The following is a 26359-nucleotide window of genomic DNA, read 5'->3' as shown; positions in this document are numbered from 1 at the left end:
ACAATTCGAGGAACTGAATGAGAAGTCCAGTATGACTCACTTGCTGCGGAGATTCAGGAAACCCTCCGCACGCTACTCATGACACGACACACTTGCGCCATATTCTTCACTCTCGGGTCATAATTCCATCCATCCATCCGTCCATCCATCCATCCATTTTCCTTACCGCTTCTCCTCACGCAGGTCACGGGCGTGCTGGAGCCCATCCCAGCTATCTTCGAGCGAGAGGCAGAGTTCACCCTGAACCGGTCGCCAGCCAATCGCAGGGCACATAGAAACAAAACAACCATTCGCACTCGCATTCACACCTACGGGCAATTTAGAGTCTCCAATGAATGCATGTTTTTGGGATGTGGGAGGAAACCGGAGTGCCCGGAGAAAACCCACCCAAGCACGGGGAGAACATGCAAATTCCCCACAGGCGGGGCCGGGATTTGAACCCCGGTCCCCAGAACTGTGAGGCAGGTGTGCTAACCAGTAGTTCACCGTGCCGGCTCATAATTTCATATGCAATAAAATTAGGGTTTGAACAGCTTTAGATTTTTTGCACGCCAAGGTGATGGTAGTCGATGTATTGACGACGTCATCTCCTGCTCTCTCAGTTTGCTCCCCCCCCCCACTTCCCGCCTCGTTCATCCAATCACATTCAGGCACTCGCTCATCCAATCACGCTCAGACAGTTGGAACTTAAACTTAAAACTCTTAACACCCAATTCACGGAAGAGAACTGCAGGGTTGCCACAGTTTTAAAAGATCCGACTGTCTGTGAGACCATGAAGGTGTCCGAGTGTGTTTTGTGATTGGATGGGGCTGTGATTGGTCAGGGGTTGTGGCGACTGGAAGGATGAAGAAGAGCTTGCCGTGTGTCTTTGGCGTGAATGCTTGAACAACATCGTTCATTTTTACATTAACCGAGGATGAACCAATATATTACAGTAATTACATATTACATTGCACAAGCGGTGTAGCGGTACATGCCGCCGACTTCCATGCAGATGGCGCAAGTTCGAAGAAAAATTCGTGTGGGCCGCGTCAGAAAGCGCGTACGGTGGAAAAACAAATCACGACTCACTGTGGCGGCCCCTGACGGGACAAGCCGAAAGTCACAACAACAACACTCAAGTGCCTGACGTTACTACAATATGCTGCATTGCGGATGGCCATTCGGGCTCCCAAGCCACAGTTTGTAAACCCTGCCCAGTGAAATGTTGCCACATTAAAAAAAGAAATTAAAAAAACGAGACAGGAGGAGCACAAACAACCATTTCCCACCAATGTAATGATGCGTCATTCATTCATCTGTACTTTGTGTGTGGGTGTTTTTCCGCGGGGTTTTATTTCATCCAAATGCATTTATTAAATGAAACCTTACAGTAACGCGGCCGGAATCGCATTAACAAGGGATCGCTTGAAACCAAGTAGCATTCATAAAATACGGCATTGCGAAGAATACGCACAGCTACAGTGGGATGAATTACTTCCATCAAATATTTGATATTACCACATTTATACTGTTGCAAGACTCCGGCAAAGTGCTTCTCAAACGTTTTTACCCAGTGACGATGATGATGATCGGATGATGATGGTGAAGGGAAATTCATTCACAATACATAATAATACACGGATACATTTAACAAAAATGAGACAAAATTACAGCTTTAATTATTCTTGTGATTCCTAACGATGCGTTTTCATGTTATACTTTTTTTTTTTTTTTTTTTGCCTTTAAAATGATACATATAGTAACCATAATATGAATAGCGTTACTTAATAAATGAATAAAACAGAAACAACAAATATTCTTTACAGTGGCTTTAATCATTTGCTGGTATGTGACTTTTGTGGATTTATTCTTTGGTACTAGTGTACTAAAGAAAAAAAAAACACAAATCAACACCAATAATACTGTAACAATAAACACATGACCAACATCTATTGCTTATAGTGGTTTTCATCATCGCTTTCTAGTTCCCCCATTAATTCACAACTAGAAGTTAAGTTGCTGTTTATAGTTTAATTTACTGTATAGTAAGCAAAATTAGTTTTTCCATATGAACAGTTTATTCAGTATATACTGTATACTTATGGGATGTAAGTGAAAGATTCCCCATCTCAAGAAATGAGAATCCATTTGAAAGGATGAATATGACCAAGACTCAATATTATTTTGAAGATAGAAAAGTATAATACGCTGAACAACAAAAACAAGCAACTGGTCGTTAATGCAGCTTTACCGATTTTAAGATTTCTTACTCTTCGCTTGCCATTCAAGAGACAGACAGACCGTTCCACTCCGGTGACCCAGCAATAGATTTTTGCCGTTTTCCTGGAAAAGATTCTCGTAAGATGAGATGTTTGTTTTTGCCTTTCAACACATCAGATAAACGCGAGTCGTCAACTCTGTGACACACCCAGATGTTTTTATTCAGAAGCTGTCATTTTTTAAAAAAATTTTTATTCTTCACTTCTCGTGAATGGTTCTTATCTGTGCTCACATTCCTGCTAATCCAGATAACCTTGCTCGGAAGTGCCATCCACTGTCCACTTCTTCCAGTAATGTCGCTTAGGGACGTCCGCTGTGCTTATTGTTCCTGTCATTCATTTATTTGCCTGAATAACTTTCTTTTTTTATAGCCAAACCTTGCTGACAGCACACTTGCAAATAGAAAAATCTGCAGAAAAAAAAACCTGTTTGAGATGGTGTACCTGTTAATGAGCTCATGGGCAGTTGAGAGTAAACACTAGCAGCTGCAGCGTGTCATACACTTTTATTCAGAGGAATTCAAACTTTGTGCGAAGCAGACGCTTTATTTATTTTCAGAGTGAAAAAAAATGCTTTTGGGTGCATTGTTCATTTCAACAATATAATTGCAATCCACCCGTAAAAGAAAGCAGGGTGGGATGTTTTGTTAAAAAAACAAAAAAAAACAACAACAAAAAACCCACTAAAAGCTTGCAAAATTGCATTGTTTGCAGTCCTTTTCATTATTACCACACTGTAATCCATCAAATCTTTTTTTTAAATCATCCAAAATGTTAAGGACGGTAGAATGTCAAAAGCAGGGGCTCTCCAGCTTTTGGGGGCCCTTAAAGAGCAAGATTTTTTTTGTTTTGTTTTGTTTGTTTTTTTAAGGACCCCCCTCATAATCCAAACACTCCTAAATACCAGGCGCAGCCCTCGGTGCCATAGGAATTGTTTTATGTTTTTAATATTTGAAAGTAAATACACTGGCAACAACATACTTGGGGTTCGGCACCCACCTATCCGCAGATTTCTTTCAAAAATAATTTGATTAGATTTTTTGGGGTGTGTGTGGGGGGCAGATTCAACCAACCCCAAAATTGCTAATTGGTTGGTGGTTTATCTCCGCTTATTCAAGAATGTTCTGGTTTATTGTAACGGGCGTCAATTTTCGCTCTTCGCATTCCCCCGCGATGAGCTGTATATGTAATAACATGAAGAGGCGGTTGCACAGTCACAACTACAATGTGGCTCCAAGACAAAAAGGACTTTGACACATCGTGTGTTCCACAAACACTTTCCAGTCGGCGCCGGCGCTATCACGGCCTTATCTCGAGGTGTGTTCATGCTGTTATGTCACGGCGGGGATCGAGTGTGACGGCGGTTTGCGGCTTTTTTACGGTCACGGCGGCCTCTCACGTGGCTGAATGGCAGAGGAGCAGCTTTATCAGAATTTGCCCACTCAATGAGGAAACTTAAACAGAGGAAAGGAAGGAAGGACAAACATTCGTGTCTTGGGAACTTTAATTTGTTCCGTCATTACGCTTGGAACTCAAATCGTCTTTCTCCATTGAAATGAATTGAATTGCCATTAATCCGTTCTGGCCTTCCCCGACAAACCCAACAACAACAAAATTATTATTATTATTATTTTAAATAAGGAAAATAACGCACTATAATATTTTCCTTCATAAAAACATTTAGTAGTAACATAATTAAATAGAACGTACAGAATTAAACAGTTTGTGCATCATGATTCATTTATTGCAGCTCCTTCTGGTGTGTGGGACCACCGGACCACCGGGGGCAGTATAATGCCGTCACGCATTCCGTAGATACCTGAAGATAGATAGATGCATACTGTAGATAGATGGCTAGAGTCAGCAGTCACAGAAGAGTTAAATGAATGTCTTTTATTCACACACACACACAAAAAAAACATGAAAGCGCCTTCTGTGATTGCTCTGCATTTGGGAGGGTGGCTGAAGCAGAAGATGAATTGTTAAAAAGGTTTGTGTGAGATTGTACTCAAAAGGCATCAAGAGAGCAAGCGTTGAGATTTTTATTGTTTTTAATTTTCCCCAGGCCAGAAGCGGCCTTGCCGGGTTGAATTACATTTTTTTTTTCTTTTCCAGTTTGCGCGGTTGAAAAATGGTCTGCGAAGGGCCCAGGAGCGGAGCTCAGTGAACGGGACGGACGCCATTTGTCCTGGCATCCGATGTGAGAAACCCGAGCTCCTCCGGTGTGAGGTCATAGTCAGCGTGGCCGAGTGTATCGCGTGTCGGCAGGGGAGACACTTCCATTTTTAATCTGCCAATGCGCGGGTGCGCACACACGCCCGCACGCACACACCGCGTCTTTTTCTGTCTCACGCTCACATGGACATCATATGCACTTTATTTGTGCTGTTGCCATTTGTCAGCTGTGAACGTTGTGCATGTAGCATTAGCATCAACCAGGATAAATAGAGTGAAAGAAAGAGAAAGAAATGTTCACTTTTTCCACGTTTCCAAAATGGAGTACAGTATTCCCCCGCATAGTCGCGCAATCTGTGAATTTTCTTATTTGATTTGTTTGTTTGTTTGTTTTTAGGGTAACGTCTTTATTATTATTATTTGTGGAAAAAGTTATTTTTTTTTCCCCCATTGATTTTGTACGCAGGCCGAAGCCCCGTCCAATATTTAAGTATTGCTTTGGCACCCTCTTGTGGTGTGCTCATGCCAAGGAACTAACTGAACTGAAGTTAGAAGATGGATGGCAGGATGGACGTACCATTTTCATTTTGGGATTTTGTTCCATTTTTTGTAAACAGTGTTTTTAAAAAAAATACTTTTTATATTCTATATCCACTGATGTACAGCGCCTTGGTTGACTACTACTGCAATTATTACTACTACTGCTGCTGTTATTACTACTACTACCATTGCTACTCCTGATGCTACTACTACTACTACTGCTACTATTACTACTACTACTGCTATTACTACTGCTACTACTACTGTTACCACCACTACTACTATTACTACCACTACCACCACACCACTGCTATCACTATTACAACTATTACTACCACCACGAGCACCAGCAGCTCCTTTCTACCACCACTGCTACTACTACCATTACTACTACTACTACTACCACAAGCCCTACAACCGCCACCTTCACTATTACTCCCACTCCGATGGAAAGCTGTTTTAGCCTTTCTGTTATTCTGCTCACAAATGGAACAAATTGCCAACAGAAGTGACGTCGGCCCCAAGCGTGAATGTTTTTAAGTCCAGGTTAAAAACTCATTTTACTCACTCTTTTGCATTCATTTCCACTTTTAAATGATCTTTGTTGGACCGTATGCTGTTTTAATTGTATTTAGAATTTTTTTTAAATCAGCTTTTCCCTTAGTTTTGACATGCTTTTAATCACGTAAAGCACATTGAGTTACCTTGTGTATGAAATGCGCCATATAAATAAATGAGCTTTGCTTTGCTTTTCATTCCATATCCTTGATATCCAAGGTCCATGTACTAGTACGCGCTGTCGTCCTCACTAGTAAGACAATTCACAAACCATATCTTTCCCTTTTCTTAGTTGTTTTTATTATTATTATTTTTGCCACACTTCACATATCAAAGAAGAAAAACTTGATTGACGTCATACGTTTAGCATTTCCGGTCAGCTTCTTTAATGAGTCGGTCAGAGGACCTTTGCGCCATGTTCAGCTGCTTGTCTTGGATACAAATTCATCTTCCCCCTTTGAGATGCCCATGAGTTTATTTTGAACGCTTGTGACGTGCGCAGCTTCCTGGAAACAACCACCTGAGTACTTGTCCGTGTACAGCGACCACTGCCCACCATTGTTTTTGAACATACAACACAAAGCCGATTGCTTGAGTTGTTTGTGTCATGTTGTCGGACCAGCCCGGACATTCGCTCAAGCCTCACTGCCGCTACAAAAACACGGTTAGTGTGTTAAGATTGAATTATGATCACAAAACATTTAAAAAGTAAGTACAGCTTGAAAAGGAATATTAATACATTGTAATAAAATAATATCCCTTATTATGTAATTAAATGTCAAATAAATACTTTCTAACATTCATATCAAATATACATTTATTTCAATAGAGTTTTATAAGAATGAAAAAAATAGAAAGATCAATCAATAATAATGACAAACATTTTATGATAGACTATTTACTATGATTCAATTTAAAAATAGTAACAAAGATTGAAATATGTAAACCTTTAAAATATAAAAAAAAAAAAATTATATCAGTCTTTAAACAAAAAATAAAAAGTCAGACTGAATAATGTTGATCATTTATCAAATGGTAATATCTATTAATATGTAATGAAATAACAAAATGACATATAGTTTAATATAATTATAGTAAATCACTTTGCTTTCAAAATATCTAGACTGAAAAAAAATGTGGTTGTTGGTGATTTTAAGATTCTTTTGTATTTCTGTATTTAACTTTGTACATCGATTAGATTATTAGCATACATTTGAACAAATAACCTTCACTAGTATTTCTTTAGGCAGAAGAACAAGGTGAAAAAAGAAAAAGAAAAAAGTCCCTTCTTATGAAAGTGACTTAATTCAAAAGTGATTTTCGTTATCGTCTGTTTGATCGTGGTGGGGCTTTATTTTCCTTCTCTTTTTTTTTTTTTTCAATAGAATTTCACATGAAGTGAGGCCACCTGCCAGGGCCACTAATCTGGAATTGGAAGTGTTACACAGTGGTTTCCTCTTTCCTAATAAACCAGTGTGAGCGTAAATACAACCCGCTGGTTGACCTGAAGGTCCTCTGACTGTCACATGGCCGATCATTAACCGTGTGAGATCACGTGTGTTTAAGCGTGAGTGGAGTTGAGCTCATTTTGGCCGGTGAGTCAGTCGGTGAGTGACGGTGACTGACGGTATTGACTTAAAAACGACCGCCTCGCCGAGTTAACCTCGTCACCGCATTGCTCGCCGCTCGACGTTGGGCACACATGAAATTATTGTTGCACTGGCTACCGCCACTATTACTGCCACTACCACCAACACTACAACTACTACAACTATGACTTCAAATACATCGACAGCTATGACTACTACTACGAGTACCGTGACTACTACCACGATTACTACTACTACTACTACAATGCAAAAAGCCATAGATGGGCTAACAAAACTAGCTTCTTAGTGTTATTACCATTTAAGCTACTGATATTTGAACAACAACAACAAAAAACAGAGCAGCAAAACATGTAGACGGACAATATAACAATACTGACAGGCATATAAAGCATTCTTCATCCTCTGCTAAAACAACTAATATTACTGCAGGTTGCTGAGCAGTCTTTGACTGTCTTCTTTGTAAGTGTTGTATATGTGTATTATACTGCCCCCTGGTGGCCAACGCCTGAACAACAGAAGGAGCAGCGCAATGATTGCATGAAATCATGATGCACAAAGTGTTTAATTCTTTACATTCTATTTCATGATGTCATCACTATATATTTTTATGAGGTGCAATACAGTAGAGTGCTATCTTATTAAAAAATATTTTTAAATTTAAAAGCATATTGTTCTAAAATCTTCGCTGTTGTTTTATAGGGGGGGCTGCAACTTAAAATGGCATTCCCATTTATATCAATAGGGAAAGATGCTTTGAGATAGGAGTGTTTTGCTTTACAATAATTGTCATGGAGCAAATTGAACTCGTAAGCCAAGGCTCCACTGCACTAGTACGACCATTACCACTACTGCTACTACTACTGCTTGTGCTACTACTACTTTATACCACAATGAAAACAATAACAAGTCAGTTTTACTGGATATGTCCCCCTTAAAGCATTACATTTGCTCAACACTGGATACGTTACATGAACAAAATAATTTAAAAAAAGAACTACTTTTCCTTTGTGAGGGACAAAAAGCCGATGGCTGGAGTTTTAGCATGTTGGGGGAAGCGGAGGGGGGTCGGCGGGGGGGCGTTGTTGCCAGACTTGCAGCGATGACCTCATGTTGGCTCTTCCCGTCTTGGCTTTAATTTTGCGTCTCAGGCTTGCCAGTACAAACTTGTCATGTGGCTGGTTGGTGGTGGGGTTGGATTGTGGATTCGGGCTGCACATAGTGCACATGCTTCCACACTGTTTGTTTTGACAGCAGGAGTCACGCTGATGGCGCTGCGGGACTTGACTGATATTACGCTAATGCAAGTGGAAACATGGCACCATTGTTGTTGTTGTTTTTTGGGCCCTTCTCGTCTGAGCTGGGAAAACAAAAACAACAACAACAAAAGTTTTGAAAGATTCTACTGGCTAGTTATGGTCACTGGGGAGACATTTTGAAAGTGTTTGCACTTGCTTGCTCTGCAAAAAAAAAAAAAAGCACTCAAAATTTAGCACCGCTAACACCTTGAGACCTCACTGGAACCAAAACAGAACAGGAGACTCACAGACCTTGCTGGAAGTCATTTGCTAGAAAATCTTTATGCAAGAGCGCTGTTCATCAAAAGTGTTATAGTCTTTGTTAATGCCTAATTTTACACTTTTAAAAAGCTATGATTATTAGGAGCTGATTTATTGGGTGGTGAGAGTGGATCTTCACTTAATGCTACTTAATTGATCTGACATTTTCAAGGGACCTCTTATAATTCTTAAAGGGTAAATGAAAAATCAGAGTTACATAGTGCAGGGGTGGTGTTAAAAAACAACAACTTTTTTTTTTATTTTATTTTAATGATGGAGTTGTATCTTTCCTTGTTCATAAAGTGCTTGTCCCGTCTCGTCTACAAAAGGGCTAACATTTTTCCCTTGACAGCAACGCATTTGATCCCGCCGGCCGTACGGTTGTAAAAGACAATGAACTGTTTTAAAAGCTCCGCAAATGTTTAAGCCGCAATTGCATGGAATACATATTCATAAACATTTTTAGGTCCGGTTTTCTTACATTGAGATAGGCCCCAGATATAGTGACTCAAATTTTAGGTGTTGGGGGTGGAGGGGAGGAGTGGAACAAGGCTACATTCAAATCTTGCTAGCAGTTTGAAAACGGCAAACTCAACCTTTAAGTACAGATTTTCATTTTCCTCATTTAATAGCAGTATGTTCAAACTGCTTAACGTTACAATGTTGTTGTTGTTTTAAACCCAGTGCATGTGTTAAGTACAGTTCAGTTATGTTTAACTTAAGTGTGATAAAGTTGCTTTTTGAGCTTTGGTTTCAGACATTTATTTCGGTACAGTTTTAATTCAAGTTGTGCATTACATTTGAATTGCATCTAGGGCTGCGAATAACGATTACTTTGACAATCGTATGTTGCACTAATCTGTTAAAAAACTAATGACTTTCTATCCCTCTATCCAAAACAGGACAGTATTTCAATTTGACAGTGCAGAAAATACACAAACATAAACTGATTTTGATTCAGTTACTGGTTTGGTCTGTAATGTGTCAGAAAATAGAGAAACAGGTTTGTCTTTTCTTTTCTTTCCTTTTTTTTTTTTTTTTTTTTAAATAAAAAAAAATGATGTATGCAAATGTCTTACTTTGATCAAACACAAAAATAATCAGTCGGTTACAGAAATTCTTAAATTCTGAAGATTTGGACAATTTTAAGTAAAATAATGTCGCTAAATGAATTTGATCATTTGATGAATCAGTTGTTTGTTGCACAGCTCATTGAATCATTATTCATCTACTGCTACAGCTAAGCACAGTGTTAATGTTCAAACTGCATCGTGCTACAGTGGCTTCCAATAATCTCAAATGTACATAGGAATAAAGTGTCTGGCTCATTTTTGATCAACGCTTGGCCTACTAAATAGCAGGACATCGACGAACACAAATGGAGGACAAAGCAGCGGTGAGCCCAAAACAGATGAACTCACTGTCAGCATGACTGTACTGACATGCGGGATGCGAAGATGAACAGCGAGGCCAAAAGGATTTGGCTGGGCAATTCCATCCTTTATCTGACCTTTGACACACTGTAAATAAACACAGGCGAGCGCGCCGTGATAAGATGATGATGGGACGCTGACACCTAGTGGATTATGGGATGCCGGTTCAGAGCCAAAAGATCAATTTGATTGCCCAAGCGTGGCCAACAGGATGATTAATGGCCAGCCTCTGCAGGCTTTGGTAATGACTTTGCGATAGGGCCTGCGCAATCTCAAGTCCATCAAAAAGAAGCCAGGCGATTAATCTTTACCACCGTGTTTAATTCTTAATATTGCTTGTTTATGGGCCACGGCTGCGCGGTTTCGCCACGCTTTCCTCCGGTCCTGAATGAAACTTCCTCAGTTGTGGCGGAGAACATATGGTTGTCGTTCCCGGAGCGACTCTAAATTTTCACCTGAAATGTTGTCACGAGAGCTGCTGTGCTTCTTTATGTTTCAGGTGTTCGACTTCGCTTGAATTCAGAATGCCATTCTCCGCATGAAAACGTGTCCCGAGACAACTCTTTTAACACCACAGATGACCGTAAACCGGCAGTTGCGTGAGTTGGCTTTTGTTTGACCAAAAAGGCGCTTGCTTAGATTACCATTGTGTTAGTGTGTTGTTGCCCAACAACAAACCCCAGTAACCAATGATTGCCATGGTGATTGAAAATAAACAAACACCTTCTGACTATCATGTTCTGCTGAGTGTTTCGCTTCGGATCCTCGATGAGAATGTTCTTGAAAATTGAAAAAGAATTCAACTAAAACAAAAACAAAATAGAATGCAGACCTCGGTAATGTTAACAAAACTGAAAATGACGGTGTACACCGTCCCTTGCCATATTGCGGTCTCATTGCATCATACATATATGCTGATAATATCTAACATATGTCATTTTATATTATTTGATTTTGCCACACGGACTACTGTAATGTTACTTCATGTAGCAGTAAGCGCGAGCCAGGAGGAAACAGTGGTATCACGCGAATAATCAATGGGATGATCGAATAGTCGATTTGAAAAATATTTGATAGCCCCCGCCCTAATAGGAAGTGTTTGTATATAGCCTTATATAGTGTTATGCTTCAGATCTAGTTACTCTAACTTGCAGAATTCCCTTAAAATCGTCAAAAAAAAACGAGACTAAAGCTTCAGAGAAAGTTTCTCCCATGGGTTTGCAAAAACCTTTGCACAAAGACTCTCGTTAAAAGTTGTGCACGCGCAGTAGTTCCTTCTTCATTAGAAGAGCTAAGGAGCGTGTGCAGGTGCAGCCCTCCTGCGCCCACAGCTAATGTAGCTCGATTTTCATTGGACAACCCTGCCACCGTGGGGCCGACCCCACGGTAGCTGCAGACTATTGGAAAACTCAGTGAAGTCGCTTAAGACAACACGTTTGGGAGGGGAATGTAACAGCAGAAGTTTGACGTGAAAGGGCGCGAACCCGATCTGCCGAACGTCCCAATCAATCAGCACTCCAAAGACAGAGGGAGACAGTGCTGGATAATATTCGGGTCTTGATGTAGCAATGAGGATCAAAAAAGGCTGGCGAAAACTGCACCGGACGCCGTTGCCTGCGATTGGCTGCCGACAAGTCCGGGGTGTGCCCAGCTCTACTCCTAAAGTCAGCTGGGATAGGCTACAGCTCACTCACTTAATGAGGATAGATGGAATAGAAAATGGATGGATGGACCGCAGTTTCACTTGCCATGAAATGTGATATGTGACCTACCCCCTCATCTGCCGCTGAGTAAATAAACACCTCTGGCTACTATTTATGGGAATATGGTAACCAAGAGGGGTTACGGCAATCCAGTAGTTCCTCTTTTGACCTGATCCAAGGCCAAATATTCCATTCAAATACAAAAAATAAAAATAAAAAATGAAACCATACAAAACCATATTGGACCTGTAAACCCCTAATGAATGCTAATGAAGCTGCTAACAAGCTCAGCTCTTCAAAAGAAAGGTCAAAATGTCATTGTTGTGCAGTGAGCTCAGTCACTCGGGTGTAAACCTACCTCCCGGCAGGGGGTGTCTGTCATCAAATTAGAGGCGACGGTGTATGATGCGTTATTGCATAGGGGTGTCAAATGTGCAGCTATCGGCGGATGATACGGTAGCTCCTTCTCCCTGTACCCTGCACTATTTGCCCGCTTCATTTAACCCCAGTAGCATGGCTTGGTAATTGGGCTTGGGTTGTGACGGAAGCTGCATTGTGGAGATAAAGTGGAACTCTGCTTCGAGAAGATCGTTTGTTCATTGTTCATAGAAATAAACCATACAAAACCGTATACAAAACCCGGAAGGCGGGTGAAGGAGACGTATAGGCTGGTGGAATGATGGTGACAAAGATTGAGGCGGTTCACGCTGCGCTCTCTATATTTTCTCCTCCATTATGCTCTACATTGTACCTCTTTTATCAAGGTAGGAGCAGGAATTCTGTTCTGAGAGAGTTGCCCCCACACACTCCTTAAATAGAATAGAGAGGGCACAGCTTATGTATTATGTATTCATGTTAAACATATCCAGCCCTCAGGCTCAGCCATCATAGCAGATGATAGCACTTGTTTAGCTCTCCAATCTTTCATCATCATCTTGCATCATTGAATGGCAACGTCCAACAATCAGACAATCACCCATGTAGAAATGAATTATTTGCAGTGGTGTTCCGCAGAGGGCGGCACGGTGGACGACGGGTTAGAGCGTCAGCCTCACAGTTCTGAGGACCGGGGTTCAATCCCCGGCCCCGCCTGTGTGGCGTTTGCATGTTTTCCCCGTGCCTGTGTGGGTTTCCTCCCACATCCCAAAAACATGCATTAATTGGAGACTCTAAATTGCCCGTAGGTGTGAATGTGCGAATGGTTGTTTGTTTATATGTGCCCTGCGATTGGAGATTTGTTTACGGTATGCCATTTGTATTTAAGAAAAATAAATTGTATGTATTTATCACTGAGCCAAAAATGTAATAAAATGGCTACTGGGAAAGTTATGGGACATACACATCTGAATCCTTGCACGTTCGGTGAATCGCTAATGTTGGAAGATGATTTTGACTCGTTTTATGCTGGAACACTAATGAGGCATCATGGCTCATTTATCAGTACAAGTTTAGTCTGTGCTCAGACCACTATCATTATGGGGGGGGGGGGGGGACATGAGAAAACGCGATACATTTATCGTTTGATGTAAGATCACTTTATTTATCAGTGACTCTGCCGAGACAAAAATTAAAACATCAAAGCCCACATGACCTGGAAATGTTATATTACACTTGACATTAAACATGTTTTGATCATGATTTTCTACTCCCACCTCGAACGCTCCAAAAATGTTATGGCTTGATTATTGTGATTCATCTCGATGTCTGTGAGATTTGGCCTAATGGTAGAAGAAGAGGCTTTGGATTAGTCGCCTTCCCTGATGCTCGATTTATTTTGCGTTGCAGCTGCGAAGACAAATGAAAACATATTTCCACAAAACAATTACACGAACTAATCCAAAACAATGGTAGTCAATGTGTAAAATTCCAATGTATTGCAATAACTATGTTAAACTACAAAGACATTACCACAACATGAATGCACACCGAAACAGAAGTTACCATCATAAGTGTTGTCATTTTGTGTGTGCGTGTGTGTGTGTTTGTGTGTGTGCTCTTTATTTGTATTCTAACAGGATTTGTCATTCAACACCCATCTCAAACAAATTCAAAATCTTCTTGTATGACTTCTCGGCTGGATTATTGGGATTCATCCAAAAAGAAATTAACATGATTTGAACATGATTGACTAACAGTTTGAGGATTGGAGCATTTATGTGGCAAACCAGCATCAGGCTCCAAATTAAAATTCAGCCATGATGTTCCACAGGGGTCTGTCCTGAGACCATCATTATTGTCGCAAAATAATTTTCATATGAATAGCAACCAATCTTCCAGTTTAAATCTTGCACCTTTGCTTACGTTATTGTTTGGGTTGACTCATGCTTTGCTAGGCCTAGACTGACGTAGCGATTTCCCATGATGCACTAAACTACTCCCCTCCACCTGTTTACATGTAGATCCTATTAATACATGGTACAAACTCATAACTCGTCTTGTCTCCTGCGACATTTCAATGGAAGCGCAGCACTGCTTCAGTAAATCTCGACTGATTACAGTTGTTACTATTATTTCTGCTCTTGTTTTTGCCTGCTGATATAATTACAAATGGATTGTGTACTGATCAATACAATTGAACTGTATGCACAATACGTTGAGATACAACAACAAATAAAAAACTAAATGTACAACACACATGCATGAATAGGAACTATAACTGAACTAAACATACACTACATCCACATACAATAAGACCTAAAACTGAACTTGATGTATAATATTCACATAAAATAAGGTGGGCTTTTGTCGCTCTTTTGTTCTTAACGGTATTGACCTTTTGCTAAGACTTGTTCCCCCTTCGGTTACTGTTGCTAGCGTCAAGCTTTGGGAACTGACACTCCCTGTGCTCCCTGGAGGAGCCTTATCAAATTTTGGGGGAAATGACATTTCAGACAGACGAAGCAAGGCAGAAGGGTGTGCCGTGATTTATCCAGAGCCTGGATTTGTCTGGATTAGTTTGGGGTTTTGTAAACAGAACAAATAAATTAAAAGGTTAAAATATATATATATATATATATATATATATAGTTTACACAATGCAGTATGGTGGACTTAGCGCTATAGAGAATGGATGGATGGATTGTGTTGAACGGAGTGCCACCATGAAAAGTGTCAGAGCTCCGCTGCGATTGGCCAGTCTGCCTTTTTTCGGGGAGTTTAGCGAAAGGTCAACTGCACTACCCGCGGACTTTTGACATTCACAAAGTGACGGCGACGCCGCAGTCGTAGCGTCCTTTCATCTGGGTGACTTTGGCGGCCAGCAGGAGAAGTAGGCCAGCAGCTAGCTCCAGACCGAAGGAGATCCACGCCATGGCGAAGGACCAGCCGAAGGACACGTTCACGTAGGCGAGTTCCTCCGGGGCCACGATCCGCTGGAACTCCTCCATGGCCTTGTTGGAATACTGGATGTAGATGCTTACCCCAGTCAGAGTGAAAAGGCCTGGCAAAAAAGATAAATAGATTGGACTCACTGTCGAACAGTGGATTTCACTCATTAGTAGGGTGAACCCCTGTCTAGTCGTGGTTGCCTGCTCACAAATTTACATATTCATATTTTTTTTTAAACTTTGGAACCTATTCTCAGCATTTTTCTTTAATTTTCTCTTTTATTCAGATTTTTTTTGTGTTCAATCTGGAACACCCTAAAATGCCAACAGGCTAATAGGAAAGTAGTAGTTGGTGTCAAGGAATTCAGTGAAGTGATCTCGACGGTTTTTAGCAGAAGAAATCAAATCATCTCAAGGGTATTGCTGTAAAATGAGTTTGAAATTATATTAAATGTGATGGGATTATGGTTTGTTGTATATTTACGGTTTAAACTATTAATATAGGAACTTAAAACCTTCTTAGGGGTGGCATCAATTACTCGCAGTTTAATGTGTAGCAATTACCCTTTCTAAAAAAACAATTTAAAAAAAAACGTTTCAAAAAACCCTTTCTATAAAAAAAAAACAAATTAAGTAATCTGTCCTCAGTTGCAGGCAAATGGAAAAACAAAAACTGACACACTCATTATTTGAACGATTAGCTTTCCCATTAAGATTCATTGATCAGCATAATATCGTCTTGGACCTCTTTCGATGGTTCAGTAGTCTTGCATAACCATCAAGGTTGGCAGACCTTCAATGCAGGGCTAAAAACATTATATTCAATTTGCCACAAGGGAGACATTTCCTGTGTGTGTTTGTTGGGTTAGGGGGGTTGCAGGGCCGGCAAATCTTTGCAGCACGCGTTTCTTGATTAAATCATAAAGAAAAGCGATAATTGTGAAGGAGTTAGAAAACAAAATTTGATTGCAGTCTGATTCCGATGCAGCTGCATCTGCTTCAAATTCGTTTTTAAAACGTTTCTCCTCCAAAATACCTGAATGCAATTTCCTCATCTAGGAGGCTCCTGACATGTATAAGCCAAACTAGTTTTCACCGCGCTGGCTCCATTTGCAAAACGAAAAAGTCTTACTTACAAACTTCACGATGCCAACCACATTCAAAAATAGCAGAATGAAGTGTCACAGTAGTGCCTTCGAAGGAAGACCTTTGGACACCATAACACACTTGTAATCTTCTTTGCGCAACTGACAAAATGGAAATAAGCTTTCTAGTGCCCTTGGAAAAGAGAAGAAAACGTAAGTAAAAGCCATCACCCGATACTTTAAAAGGCTTGCAGTCTTTTGCTGCACACTGTTAGAGCCGTGCACAGCGCAGGGCAGTTGTTGCTATGCATGAAATGAAGCATCTGTGTCCTGGAAGATGGCAAAGTGAAGAGCCTTCTCTGTGACAGATTTGTGCAGCCATTTCCACTCTCCATCCAAACAGCCATTTCTCTTGAGTCACTTTATGGAAAGTGCATTAACTCAGCCACGCTGCTGCATGAAGTCTTCCCAGAAGAAAAAAAGGTAGATTGCTGATGAAAACCCGTTATTACATGACCATTTAACAGGATGGCAGTTCTCGTTACTGTGTTTTGTTGACCGAAACCTATGAATCAGATTTAGGTTTTTCCCCATTCCGGCAATGGAGCCCCCAATGAGAGTCAATCATTTCATAAAATACATTTATTTTAACTACAGAGCTACCTTGTAGTATGTGACTAGGGCTGGGCGATTCTTCAATTGTATTGATTAATTCGAGTTTGTCAGGATGATTTAAAAAAAAAAAAAAGCAAACTCCTCCTTTTAGCGACTTTTCCCATCCCAATAGTGATATTATTTTTTCCAAAAGGTGACTAGCGAGTTTAATTCACAGTAATAAACAGACAACATGAGCATAATCAGTTAGTTTTCAGTATACTAAGAAAGAAAACCCAGTGGAAGACAATGGTGCTGAATATCTTGCAAAAAATGACTAACTGATATTTTGGAAACGTTTGGCCCAACTATTTTGCCAACATCCATCCATCCATTTTCTATACCGCTTTATCCTCACAAGGGTTGCGGGCGTGCTGGAGCCCATCCCAGCTATCTTCGGGCGAGAGGCGGTGCATGATTGCGATGTGACATATCACCGACAACTCTCCGACAGCGCACCTCGACGTTGACCAATAGGATTGCGCATTGTGACCGGCGCATCGCCTGCCGTGCTTGCCGTTGTCAATATATACTTGCACGCCGTCGTCAACATTTATTCACGCGCATGAACCAACATTTAGCGGAGGATTCGACAGAACGCCGGCTTGTTTACATACAAACATTCGTGCTAGCACTACCTTGCTAGGCTACATAACATTATGTGCCTGCTTGCGAGCCGTATTGCATTAAAAGTACATGAACATACCTCAAGCTCTTCTTGAATGGACAGCCCACTCCCGAGCCCTGGTGACCACACCACGCTTTTCCTCTTCGTGTTCTTTTTTCCCCACAACACGATACCATACATTGGCGCAATCTATTGTTCTTATTGTCGCCATGGTATTGGGTGTAGTTAGTCGTTTCCTGGTTCTGCCTCTCCAACATTGTTTGATTTGACAAGATAAAGCCCAGTGATGGTAAAAGACGGAATACGGTGCTATCGGAATACATTTCGTGTAGTGTTACCACTGTCTGCCCGAGATACGGCTAGATTTTATGGCAGTAGTCTGACATAGTGCAATCGTGAAAGACCAAATGTGTCTTATAGTCTGATCCAGGGATTAGAAAGTCAACCAAAATGAGCTTCAATTTATTAAAACTACTGTAAACTTGAGTACAGTAAGTCATGTCCATGAACACAATTGTTTAGGTGTTTGCAAACTAAGTTCAAACGGTTGTAATACTGATTTTGTGAATAATGCCTCAGTCAACTATAATATGTGCCAGAGTATTGGCAGGGCTGAAATGAAAATCAAGCAACTGCCTCAAGAAAAAAAGAGAATTCACGCCCAGCTGCGGCATTGAAATTGAATTCTCAAGGTTCTCCACGTGGAGAAGCAAACAAAGGATTCGGCTCAGCCCACGCATTACGCTACTAACACTGGCTCCGAAGAGAAGAGAGCTAATTCTGCGTGTGGACGTACTGCAGAAGAGAAAGTAGAATGCGGTTCCAGTCAGCAGCTTCGGGCTGCAGGCCAACGAACTGGCGAGCCCGAAAATCCAACCGAAGACCAACAGCACCAAGCCCAGTGGCAGTATGATGACCACCACCTTGTGCAGCTCTGAAAGCACAGACACACACACATTTAACTCGTGAACACACATTAATCACAACTGTATGAGATTCCTGTTTGTCACCCGATCTGCACCCGGGGGCTTTTTTTTTCTTTCTAATAAGAGACACTTGGTGCTAATACGAATGCAAGGTGCTGAACATGTGACTAAATAGTCCAATTAGCCATTCCAGCCTTTAATTTCCTCCAAGGGAAGTGTCTGTGTGGGAGAGAGCTGTGTTTTGATTGGCATTTGTTCCTTTTACTTTTTTTAGTCAATAGGCTTGTGCTGGTTTCCGGAAAACGAGGTGTGCTGAGAGAGACCCAACTACGTTCTGTAATTGGTGAGGATCCAAATAAAGCTGTGCACACAATAAATTATTTTCCACTATTCGTCGTTACAATTCACTGTTTTCTGACCCCAGTGGGGGCAGTGGCCGACTACATCCAGCAGATGGAGCAGTGTGTTACGTCAAGACGAAGGGGGTCAATATCTCTATTAAGTGCCATTGGTGTCCTTTCATCAGAATCGTTCAGTCATCGTGAATATGTGGGAGACTAACGAAACTCTGAGAAGCGTGAGAACCGAATAGTGAAAATCTGCAGATAATTGACGCCCATTACAATTGCTTTGGGAAAAGAAGAAAACCCTTTTTCTTTTTAAACCCAAAATTCTTGAAAAAGTGGGGGAAAAAAGGGAAAGAAATTGGAATCAATTTTTAAAAAAATCCACGAATTAACCTATTGGTGTTTTTTCTTTTCTTTTTTTGTCTGCTTGCAAAAGACACATGAACACTACTCACCGAGAAGGTGCCTCTCCATCTCGGACAGGGAAGACATATTTGCAGTGAAGGTAGGGATGACGGAACTCTTTTGTGATCCTGAAAATGTCCAAAGAAGAATGGACTTATCACAGCTGATCGGTAAGTGTGAGAGTCCTACGCAAAGAATGATGGCAGTCCAACGGCTCCAATCGTTATGATCTTGAGGAACTCACCTTGGAAAGGATAAATCCCTAATTTTGGTACATAATGTTACATCTATTTCATCGATTCATGAATCAATCACTGTTGTGAATTTTGCCGTTCAGCTCCTTGTGATAGAACGGCAACTTGTGTAAAAAGTAGCGAAACATTGAACGGCTGGAGACCATCTCATCGTGCAGGGCCCCTCCGGATAAGAAACATTTTTCAATTTGAGAGTCGCGCAGCACGTTCACAATGAATGGGTTAGTTGACGGTGCACTGTGCTCTGCTAAGTGCCATGTGAAAAGGCTTTAAATTTAATAGCACATTTTAGGGTCATCCTGAAAGAGAAAGCGGGGGGCTGGCGGGGGGTGGTGGTGGAGGGGAAGAAGAGTTGAGGTTCTGGAGTGACGGCACACCCATCAAGTGTGACACTAAACAACCAAGTGCATATTTTGTTTTCAGCTTATTTATAAAAATTTAACTATGAGCAAGTTTCCAAATTTTGCCAGATTGTAGCATAAAAGTGGGGATCATTCACATATTACAGCCCCCAAACACTAGGTTTCTCCATCCATGACTTGGTCGGCACTCACAAAAACAGTTCATGAAAGTTCTTTTACAACCATAATTCTCTACATTCTGTTTAATTATGTTATGACTCTATGCCAGGGGTGTCAAATTCATTTTTGTCCCAGGCCTCATTATATTACGGTTTCCCTCGGAGGGCTGATATGACTGTGTAACCATATAAATGTTTCATCTCCTCATCATTGTCTTACATATACATGACAAATTGATGGATAACCGGTTTTGAAATCAGAAGTCAAGAATACAAATTTGATCAATTATTGTTCAAGTTACTGTAAAAGGGGGTTTGGTAACAAAAACAAATGCAACATCTCAGTGTTATTTATGAAATATGACAGTTTGAGCAAGAATCATGGAAGTTGATGCACATGATTTGCTTTCGTGAGCCACATACAATGATGTAGCGGTCCAGCTTTGGCACATGGGCCTTGAGTTTGACACCTGTGCTCTATATATATACATTGGGGGGGGGGGCACCATATGTCTCCTTTGAAGGCTTGGCTCAAGTCGTCAATTGCCAGTCTCTCAAACGTAAGGTTGCGGGCTTGACACCCAGCTCCCATGTGACCACGTCGATGTATCCTTGAGCAAGATACCGAACTTCCAATTTCTCCAGGTGCTGCGTCATCGGAGTGAGCTGTTATTACCATGACAATGTGACTGACCGAGATGCTTTGAGCACGTTGTAGGATGAAAAGCGGCGTACAAGTGTAGGCAGAGTGATGGCGAAGGTTGAATTGATTCTTAAACGTGCCATGTGCTTCCTGGCCAGGCTGTCGGCCGCTGTGACAATTCTTCTGGCCCATTTCATTTTGCAGCCATGTTGGCAATTTCCAACTAGAATACAAACGCGCTGGACCCGACAGTCGAGATTACGTTTTTCCATTTTTGGTCTTTCTGCCTGGCCACGGTCTCAAACAGAAAATAACGAAATATTTGAAAAGCCACTTCTATGCACCAAAGAGTTCACCATGGTACCGAGATGAAAGGCCCACTACACCGAACCTGTAGTTATCTTTCAATTGCACTTCACATCACCTATGTTACATGACGTGCATTGATAAAGGCACATATAATTCCTACAATCTTCTTCACAGGTTTTTTTTCCCGATTTGGGTTGCTGTTTTTTTGAAGAGGCTGAGGTTTGGACAAGTTTTTATGGATGGATGTCCTTCCTGACTCCAAACCTTCCCTATTTATCTGAGGCTTGGTAAAACGGATTCCCATTTGGTCTCCCATCCAAGTACTAAACAGACCTGACCCTGCGTAGCTTCTGAAATCATATAAAAATGTAATATTACAATGCAACTGTCTTCACTCCATTCAAAACCAAAATCTGGGATTTACATTAAAGCATTTCAATGTCTGCAAAAAAAAACATACAAATGTGAAAGCTTATGAAAGGATGTTTTTTTTTTTTTTTTTTTTTTTTTTTTTTTTTTTAGTGTAGTGTTTCAATGCAGCAATCAATAAGTGCACGTACCTTCATTAATTCTCCACAGTCCGGAGTAGGAACTCAGCTCCTCGGAGTCGGTGTAGTTGGGCTTATTCACATCGATAATGTACCAATAATCGGTTCCGACTGACACGGCGAGGAAGCAAAAACTGAGCAAACCCGAAAAGCCGGCTGAGAGAATCACCATGCCGTACCTCATCGCGCAGATGACAATTATTGTAATACTCCGCACATTTTTTCTTTTTGAAAAAGATAAATAAAAAATGGAATTCACACCGGCGCTCTAAGACGCGTAAAAGCTCTCCACACCGCCCGTCCCTTGAAATAATATCACTCCGTCTCTACCGCTCTAGAGTTTAACGCAGAATATTCTTAAGAAAATAACACTTTATGGTGACTTTCTCCGCTAAAAAAAATAAGAACTGGGGATGCGTCTGTACTTGGAGGAGGTCACTGACAGGTGATAAACGCAACAGGATGAACAAGCGCCTGGGTGGAGATGTGTCAAGAGCGCCAACATAGAATCTTCACTTCCGGCTTTGCATTTCAAATTAAAGGTCACAGCTGAGCTGTGACTCTGTTAAGGGTTGAATTTTTGTAACTCACGCTTCCGGTCACGGTGTAAACTATCTCACAGCACCTGAGAAATAATCATTGTCGATTACGGAATGTTTTGATTTCCCCCCCCCCCATCGTGTTACTATGACGTTCTCAGATTAAATCGAATGTAAAACCCACTCTTTTATTGTATTTGACTATTTAATAAGTGGTTTTCTCTTCTGACACTTGGCTGAAAGCTACTTGTCATTCCGTAAACCTGCTAAATGTGATGTAGCTACGAGTTTGAGCAATTTGGGATTTCACATTAAAAGTCACTTTTTCTTAATTTGACTCTTAAGCATGAATCTGAACAATACGGTGACGCAAAGGTTTCAAGAAATGACAAGGATGCCTGCACATTGTGGTGCATACACAAAGCTGTACAATCACAAAAAGGTAATTGGGAAAAGCCTTTCACAGGTAAAACATATTTTTTGGGCCTTTTCTAAAACGTTCTGTATTGATAGCACACGCTTTGGCATTCACACACACACACACACACACACACACACAAAGTAAACCTGCGTGCCTATCTTTTCATATTTGTAGTGTTGTGTTTATTTTTGTAACTCACGCTCCCTGCCGTCGTGCTAGCTAGCTGACAAGTCGAAAATCATCATAGTTGCTTACTGAGTATTTCAAACTAGGTTTACTGTAGTTATGTTCTCAAAATAACTTCATTCATTTTATGAAAATACTTATTTGTAAATCATTCATTTTGTTTTCCGACAATCTGTAAAGGCGTTAAGGGTGCTTTAGCTAGCTAAGCACACTGCTTTGTTCCAAACAAGTGGAAGAGAAGAATGAACGCCATTATTCATTCACAAGTCATGTTTTGAGCATCCTGGAGTGGTGCAGTCAGCGTTCCACTGTGCATCGCGAAAAAAATGTGGAAGAGAAGAAGAACTTAACAAATCATTCCACCGTAAAAACAAGTAATGTTACACCACGTAAAAATGTGGCGGGAGAAAATGGCAGACATCTGCTTAGCTACAAGATGAGTATGGGGATGTCCAAATGAAACAAATTCCACTGTAACACTGGAAACTACACAACTATTATCTTTGTCACACAAGTAACTTGATGAAAGTAGTAAGAGTAAGTCGATTGTTGGAGAGGAGGGAGATGCCACGCTTCTCTGACAAATCTGCGCAGCAGGGAATTGAACAGGCAAACCCATCTCCAATTGTGGTCTCGCTTGCACGTACACATTTTTTTAAGCACTGTTTTATAACAAAAGCACCAGACTCTTGTACTGATGCGAGGAGGAGCAAAGAGGTCTTATGTTTTCCCTTGCTTAAGCAAAATGTCTGCCTAATAAACATTGCCAGCGCCTTTGGAGGCAATTAGAAGTTTTCGCCTGCGTGATTTGAACCCCTTATTTCTCTCCACTAACCCAAATAAGTTTGTGTCAGTGAGGGAGACGTTTTCAAACAACTGTTTTGAACCCATTCACGTGTGTATTTTATGGATTTTGGAAATGATCTCTTGAGGGAAAATAAAAACCTTTTCTGCCAAGTTGTTTTCTCATGCCACAGGTCTCAGATAGCTGCTCCTTCACATTTGAAAAAGTGTTGTGTTAAAAATGAGTAACTATAGGAATTGACTCAATCTTCGGCAGTCTGCCATGAAAGAAAGTGTTAGTCCTGTTAAAAAAAGGAGCATACTGTGCATGCTGTGTCTTGATTGTCCTTCTTTTTCCAGTCAGGATGTCGGTGTTTGGATGATTGTGACATCATGGCCAATCACGAATACGTGGACTCGTCGAGTACGAGAGAAATGCTGCACTGTGGGTTTCTGGGAGGAGGAAAAAAAAAACAGCTGGCGATGCTGCAATTATGCAGTCTGCGGTGAGCACTGACAATGAGAGGTTTTCTCTTGCTTTGTCCTGGTTCCTGACCAATAACTGATTTTATCTTTTTAAATAAACGATCTCCATCTTAGCAGGTTAGGTCTGGCGGACCTAACATGAACAACAACAGCAGCTTCTTGTTTAATTTGGGAGTCATGCATGATTTATTTGCCATTTTGATCCAGCTCCCAAGCTCTGGCTTTGGCTGAGCTGTTTACTCTTCTGCAAAATCACATACTTGCTTTTTTACCATTTTAGCAAGCAAACAAAACAGGAAACTAGGCCTCCATAGCCTCTTTTTGCTTTGGTCATTGCAACACTTGTGAAGTACAGATAATTCTCAAAGGACTATTCACGAACTAACCTACTGGAAAAAAATTCTGTTGAACATAACTAAAGCCATTTCCAGAAAAACATGCCTACTATATCCAGTCCGCATATTTGTGATGATTCCAGTGTGCACCTCTGCCTCTTGGCCAAAGTAATCTGGATTGTAGCTCACCTGCAACCCTATTGAGGACAGAGGTCTATAGAAAATCTATGGATGGTTTCCATAAAAGTTGAGGTGAAGAAAGCTGTGCAAAAGTGTGGACGATTTGGGCGAGGTTGTACTGTAAGATTTTTGAACAAAGTTGTTGAGGCGGGTGAGGGTGTGATATTGATGATGTAGCACACAGCTCGTCACTTGTGCTGTAACAGTGGAAAACGTGTAGGTGGCGAACTCCTTCACTGGAAAATGTGTGAGTGTTTAAAAAAAAAAAAAAAAAACTCATTCCCTGAAGGTCTGAAGTTCCTGAATAACAAGAATGAATTCGGAATCCTCTGCTTGTCAAGGTGGTAGGTGGAAAAACACTCAGATCATTTATAGTGGAACGTCTTGAGTCTACAGTCCCTTCCCAGATGATTGTAAAAAGATATTATCCCATAGGAAGATTAAGATAATCTTTTCCAGGGTCAAACTGTTCCAGTCTTGAAGACACTGGTAAGTGAATTCAGAGATCTGTTTCCACCATTGCAGTTTTCCAGATTATTATTATTTATTTATTTTTTGGGTGGGGGGGCTAAATTGGCATCAAGTAACACACTTGGTGCTCGCTTTCTGTTCGTTTTCTACGCTTTGGTGCATTCGCTGTGCCATTTGGGAAGTACGGACTTTGAGCCGTCTGTCCTGACACTCGAGTCCCGTCAATGGTGTTGATCTTTTCGAGCAGCTGCCTGAGGGGCTGCTCGGAGTTGGGCCCGCTGGCCTTAACGGTGTGTGGCTCCAGATTGGAAAAGGGAATTGGTGCACTTCACCTCAAGACTACTTGAGCTGGTATTTTCTGCACACTCTACATAGAGTGAGCAGGAATGCAGTTGGGTATTTATCCCGTTTTCAATTATTTTCATGCCTTTCACCATTTATAACAGGTGCATTTATTTGTATATTACAAAACTGTTAGGTTATATTTACTCTCTGCACACAAAAAAACGTTTTTTAATAATATGTTTGTAAAAATAAATACCAACCCCCAGTTCTCATCACCCCATAGTTGTGTAATTTTGGTGCAACCATCATGTTCTGGACTAAATAACAAAACTAATAAGAGTTAAATCCATCCCAATCCATCAATCAGCCTGGCTATTCAGTGCAATATTATCAGTGCCATTAATTGAATATTGTTACATTACGTACACAAATTCATTTGACCAAGCAAATAGTAATGTTAACACACTTATTATCAACTACACAACCTTTACAGCAATACCCTTAACATTCCAGTTGACTGTATCCTGCAAACAACTTCCTGTTCCTGGAGTTGAGAAGTGTTGCTTGATTTCACTTTAGTTTACTTTGGTTTTATTATACAGTGATTAACTTCTTTTTATACTTGTATTGTAAATAACAATGTTGACAGATTACTTACAACTTTGCCTGTCCACTTGATAAAGGTTTTATGATGATAACCGTTTGGTACAAATGAGTTAATTTGACATTATTTTGCGATGGTAAATGTTGTTTTGCAATTGTAGAACCACTCGGACTGGTGTCAGGGATTGTGCTTGATTTTGAAAGGAGACTTTTGGAAATCCAGGATCTCAAGACAGTTTCGTAGCATTTAAGAAAGTTGACATTTATATATTTGCCCTTTTTAGTTTCAACAGGTAATAACATATGCATCTACAGGTTACAGAAGCCAATTAAGGTTGACACGTGCCTCTTAATGTGAAAGCAATTTTTCAGTAGCCCTAATGCAGTTCACACAATGTTGAAAGCTTTGCTTTTTTTCCCCCCCTTATTGTTTGTCAAGAGGGCCTGATGGTGAAGCCATGCTTATTACAGCACAGCCAATTTGATAAATTGACTGCTGCGATGAAACTATTATAAGTGTTTTGTTTTTATAGATGCTCCTTTATGATACTGTGGAAGTCGAACCTTGAAGCTGGTAATAGCTGCAAT

General features: G+C 40.7%; 1 protein-coding gene across 1 annotated transcript; it reads right to left on the bottom strand.

The window, feature by feature from the left end:
- Window positions 1-13383: 13383 nt before the first annotated feature.
- LOC133414924 (transmembrane protein 235-like) lies at window positions 13384-21916 on the bottom strand. Its single transcript, XM_061700643.1, has 4 exons — window positions 21495-21916; window positions 19259-19336; window positions 18327-18464; window positions 13384-15276 (listed from the first exon to the last, which is right to left on the bottom strand). Exons 1-4 carry the CDS (start codon window positions 21664-21666, stop codon window positions 15035-15037), a joined length of 630 nt encoding a protein of 209 aa, XP_061556627.1. The 5' UTR covers window positions 21667-21916; the 3' UTR covers window positions 13384-15034.
- Between the last annotated feature and the right edge of the window lie 4443 nt (window positions 21917-26359).

This window comes from Phycodurus eques, chromosome 16 (genome assembly GCF_024500275.1).
Source record: "Phycodurus eques isolate BA_2022a chromosome 16, UOR_Pequ_1.1, whole genome shotgun sequence".
Lineage (NCBI taxonomy): Eukaryota > Metazoa > Chordata > Actinopteri > Syngnathiformes > Syngnathidae > Phycodurus > Phycodurus eques.
Note: the sequence above shows the minus strand (reverse complement) of the source record. Positions and strands in the feature narration are given on the sequence as shown.

Bases quoted from the DNA above. Each gene is read 5' to 3' on its own strand.
- LOC133414924 (XM_061700643.1), bottom strand. From the start codon at position 21,666: ATGAGGTACGGCATGGTGATTCTCTCAGCCGGCTTTTCGGGTTTGCTC. The intron at 19,337-21,494 runs GTACGTGCACTT...GGACATTTTCAG, and splicing joins ACTGTGGAGAATTAATGAAG to GATCACAAAAGAGTTCCGTC. The intron at 18,465-19,258 runs GTGAGTAGTGTT...CTGTGCTTTCAG, and splicing joins GATGGAGAGGCACCTTCTCG to AGCTGCACAAGGTGGTGGTC.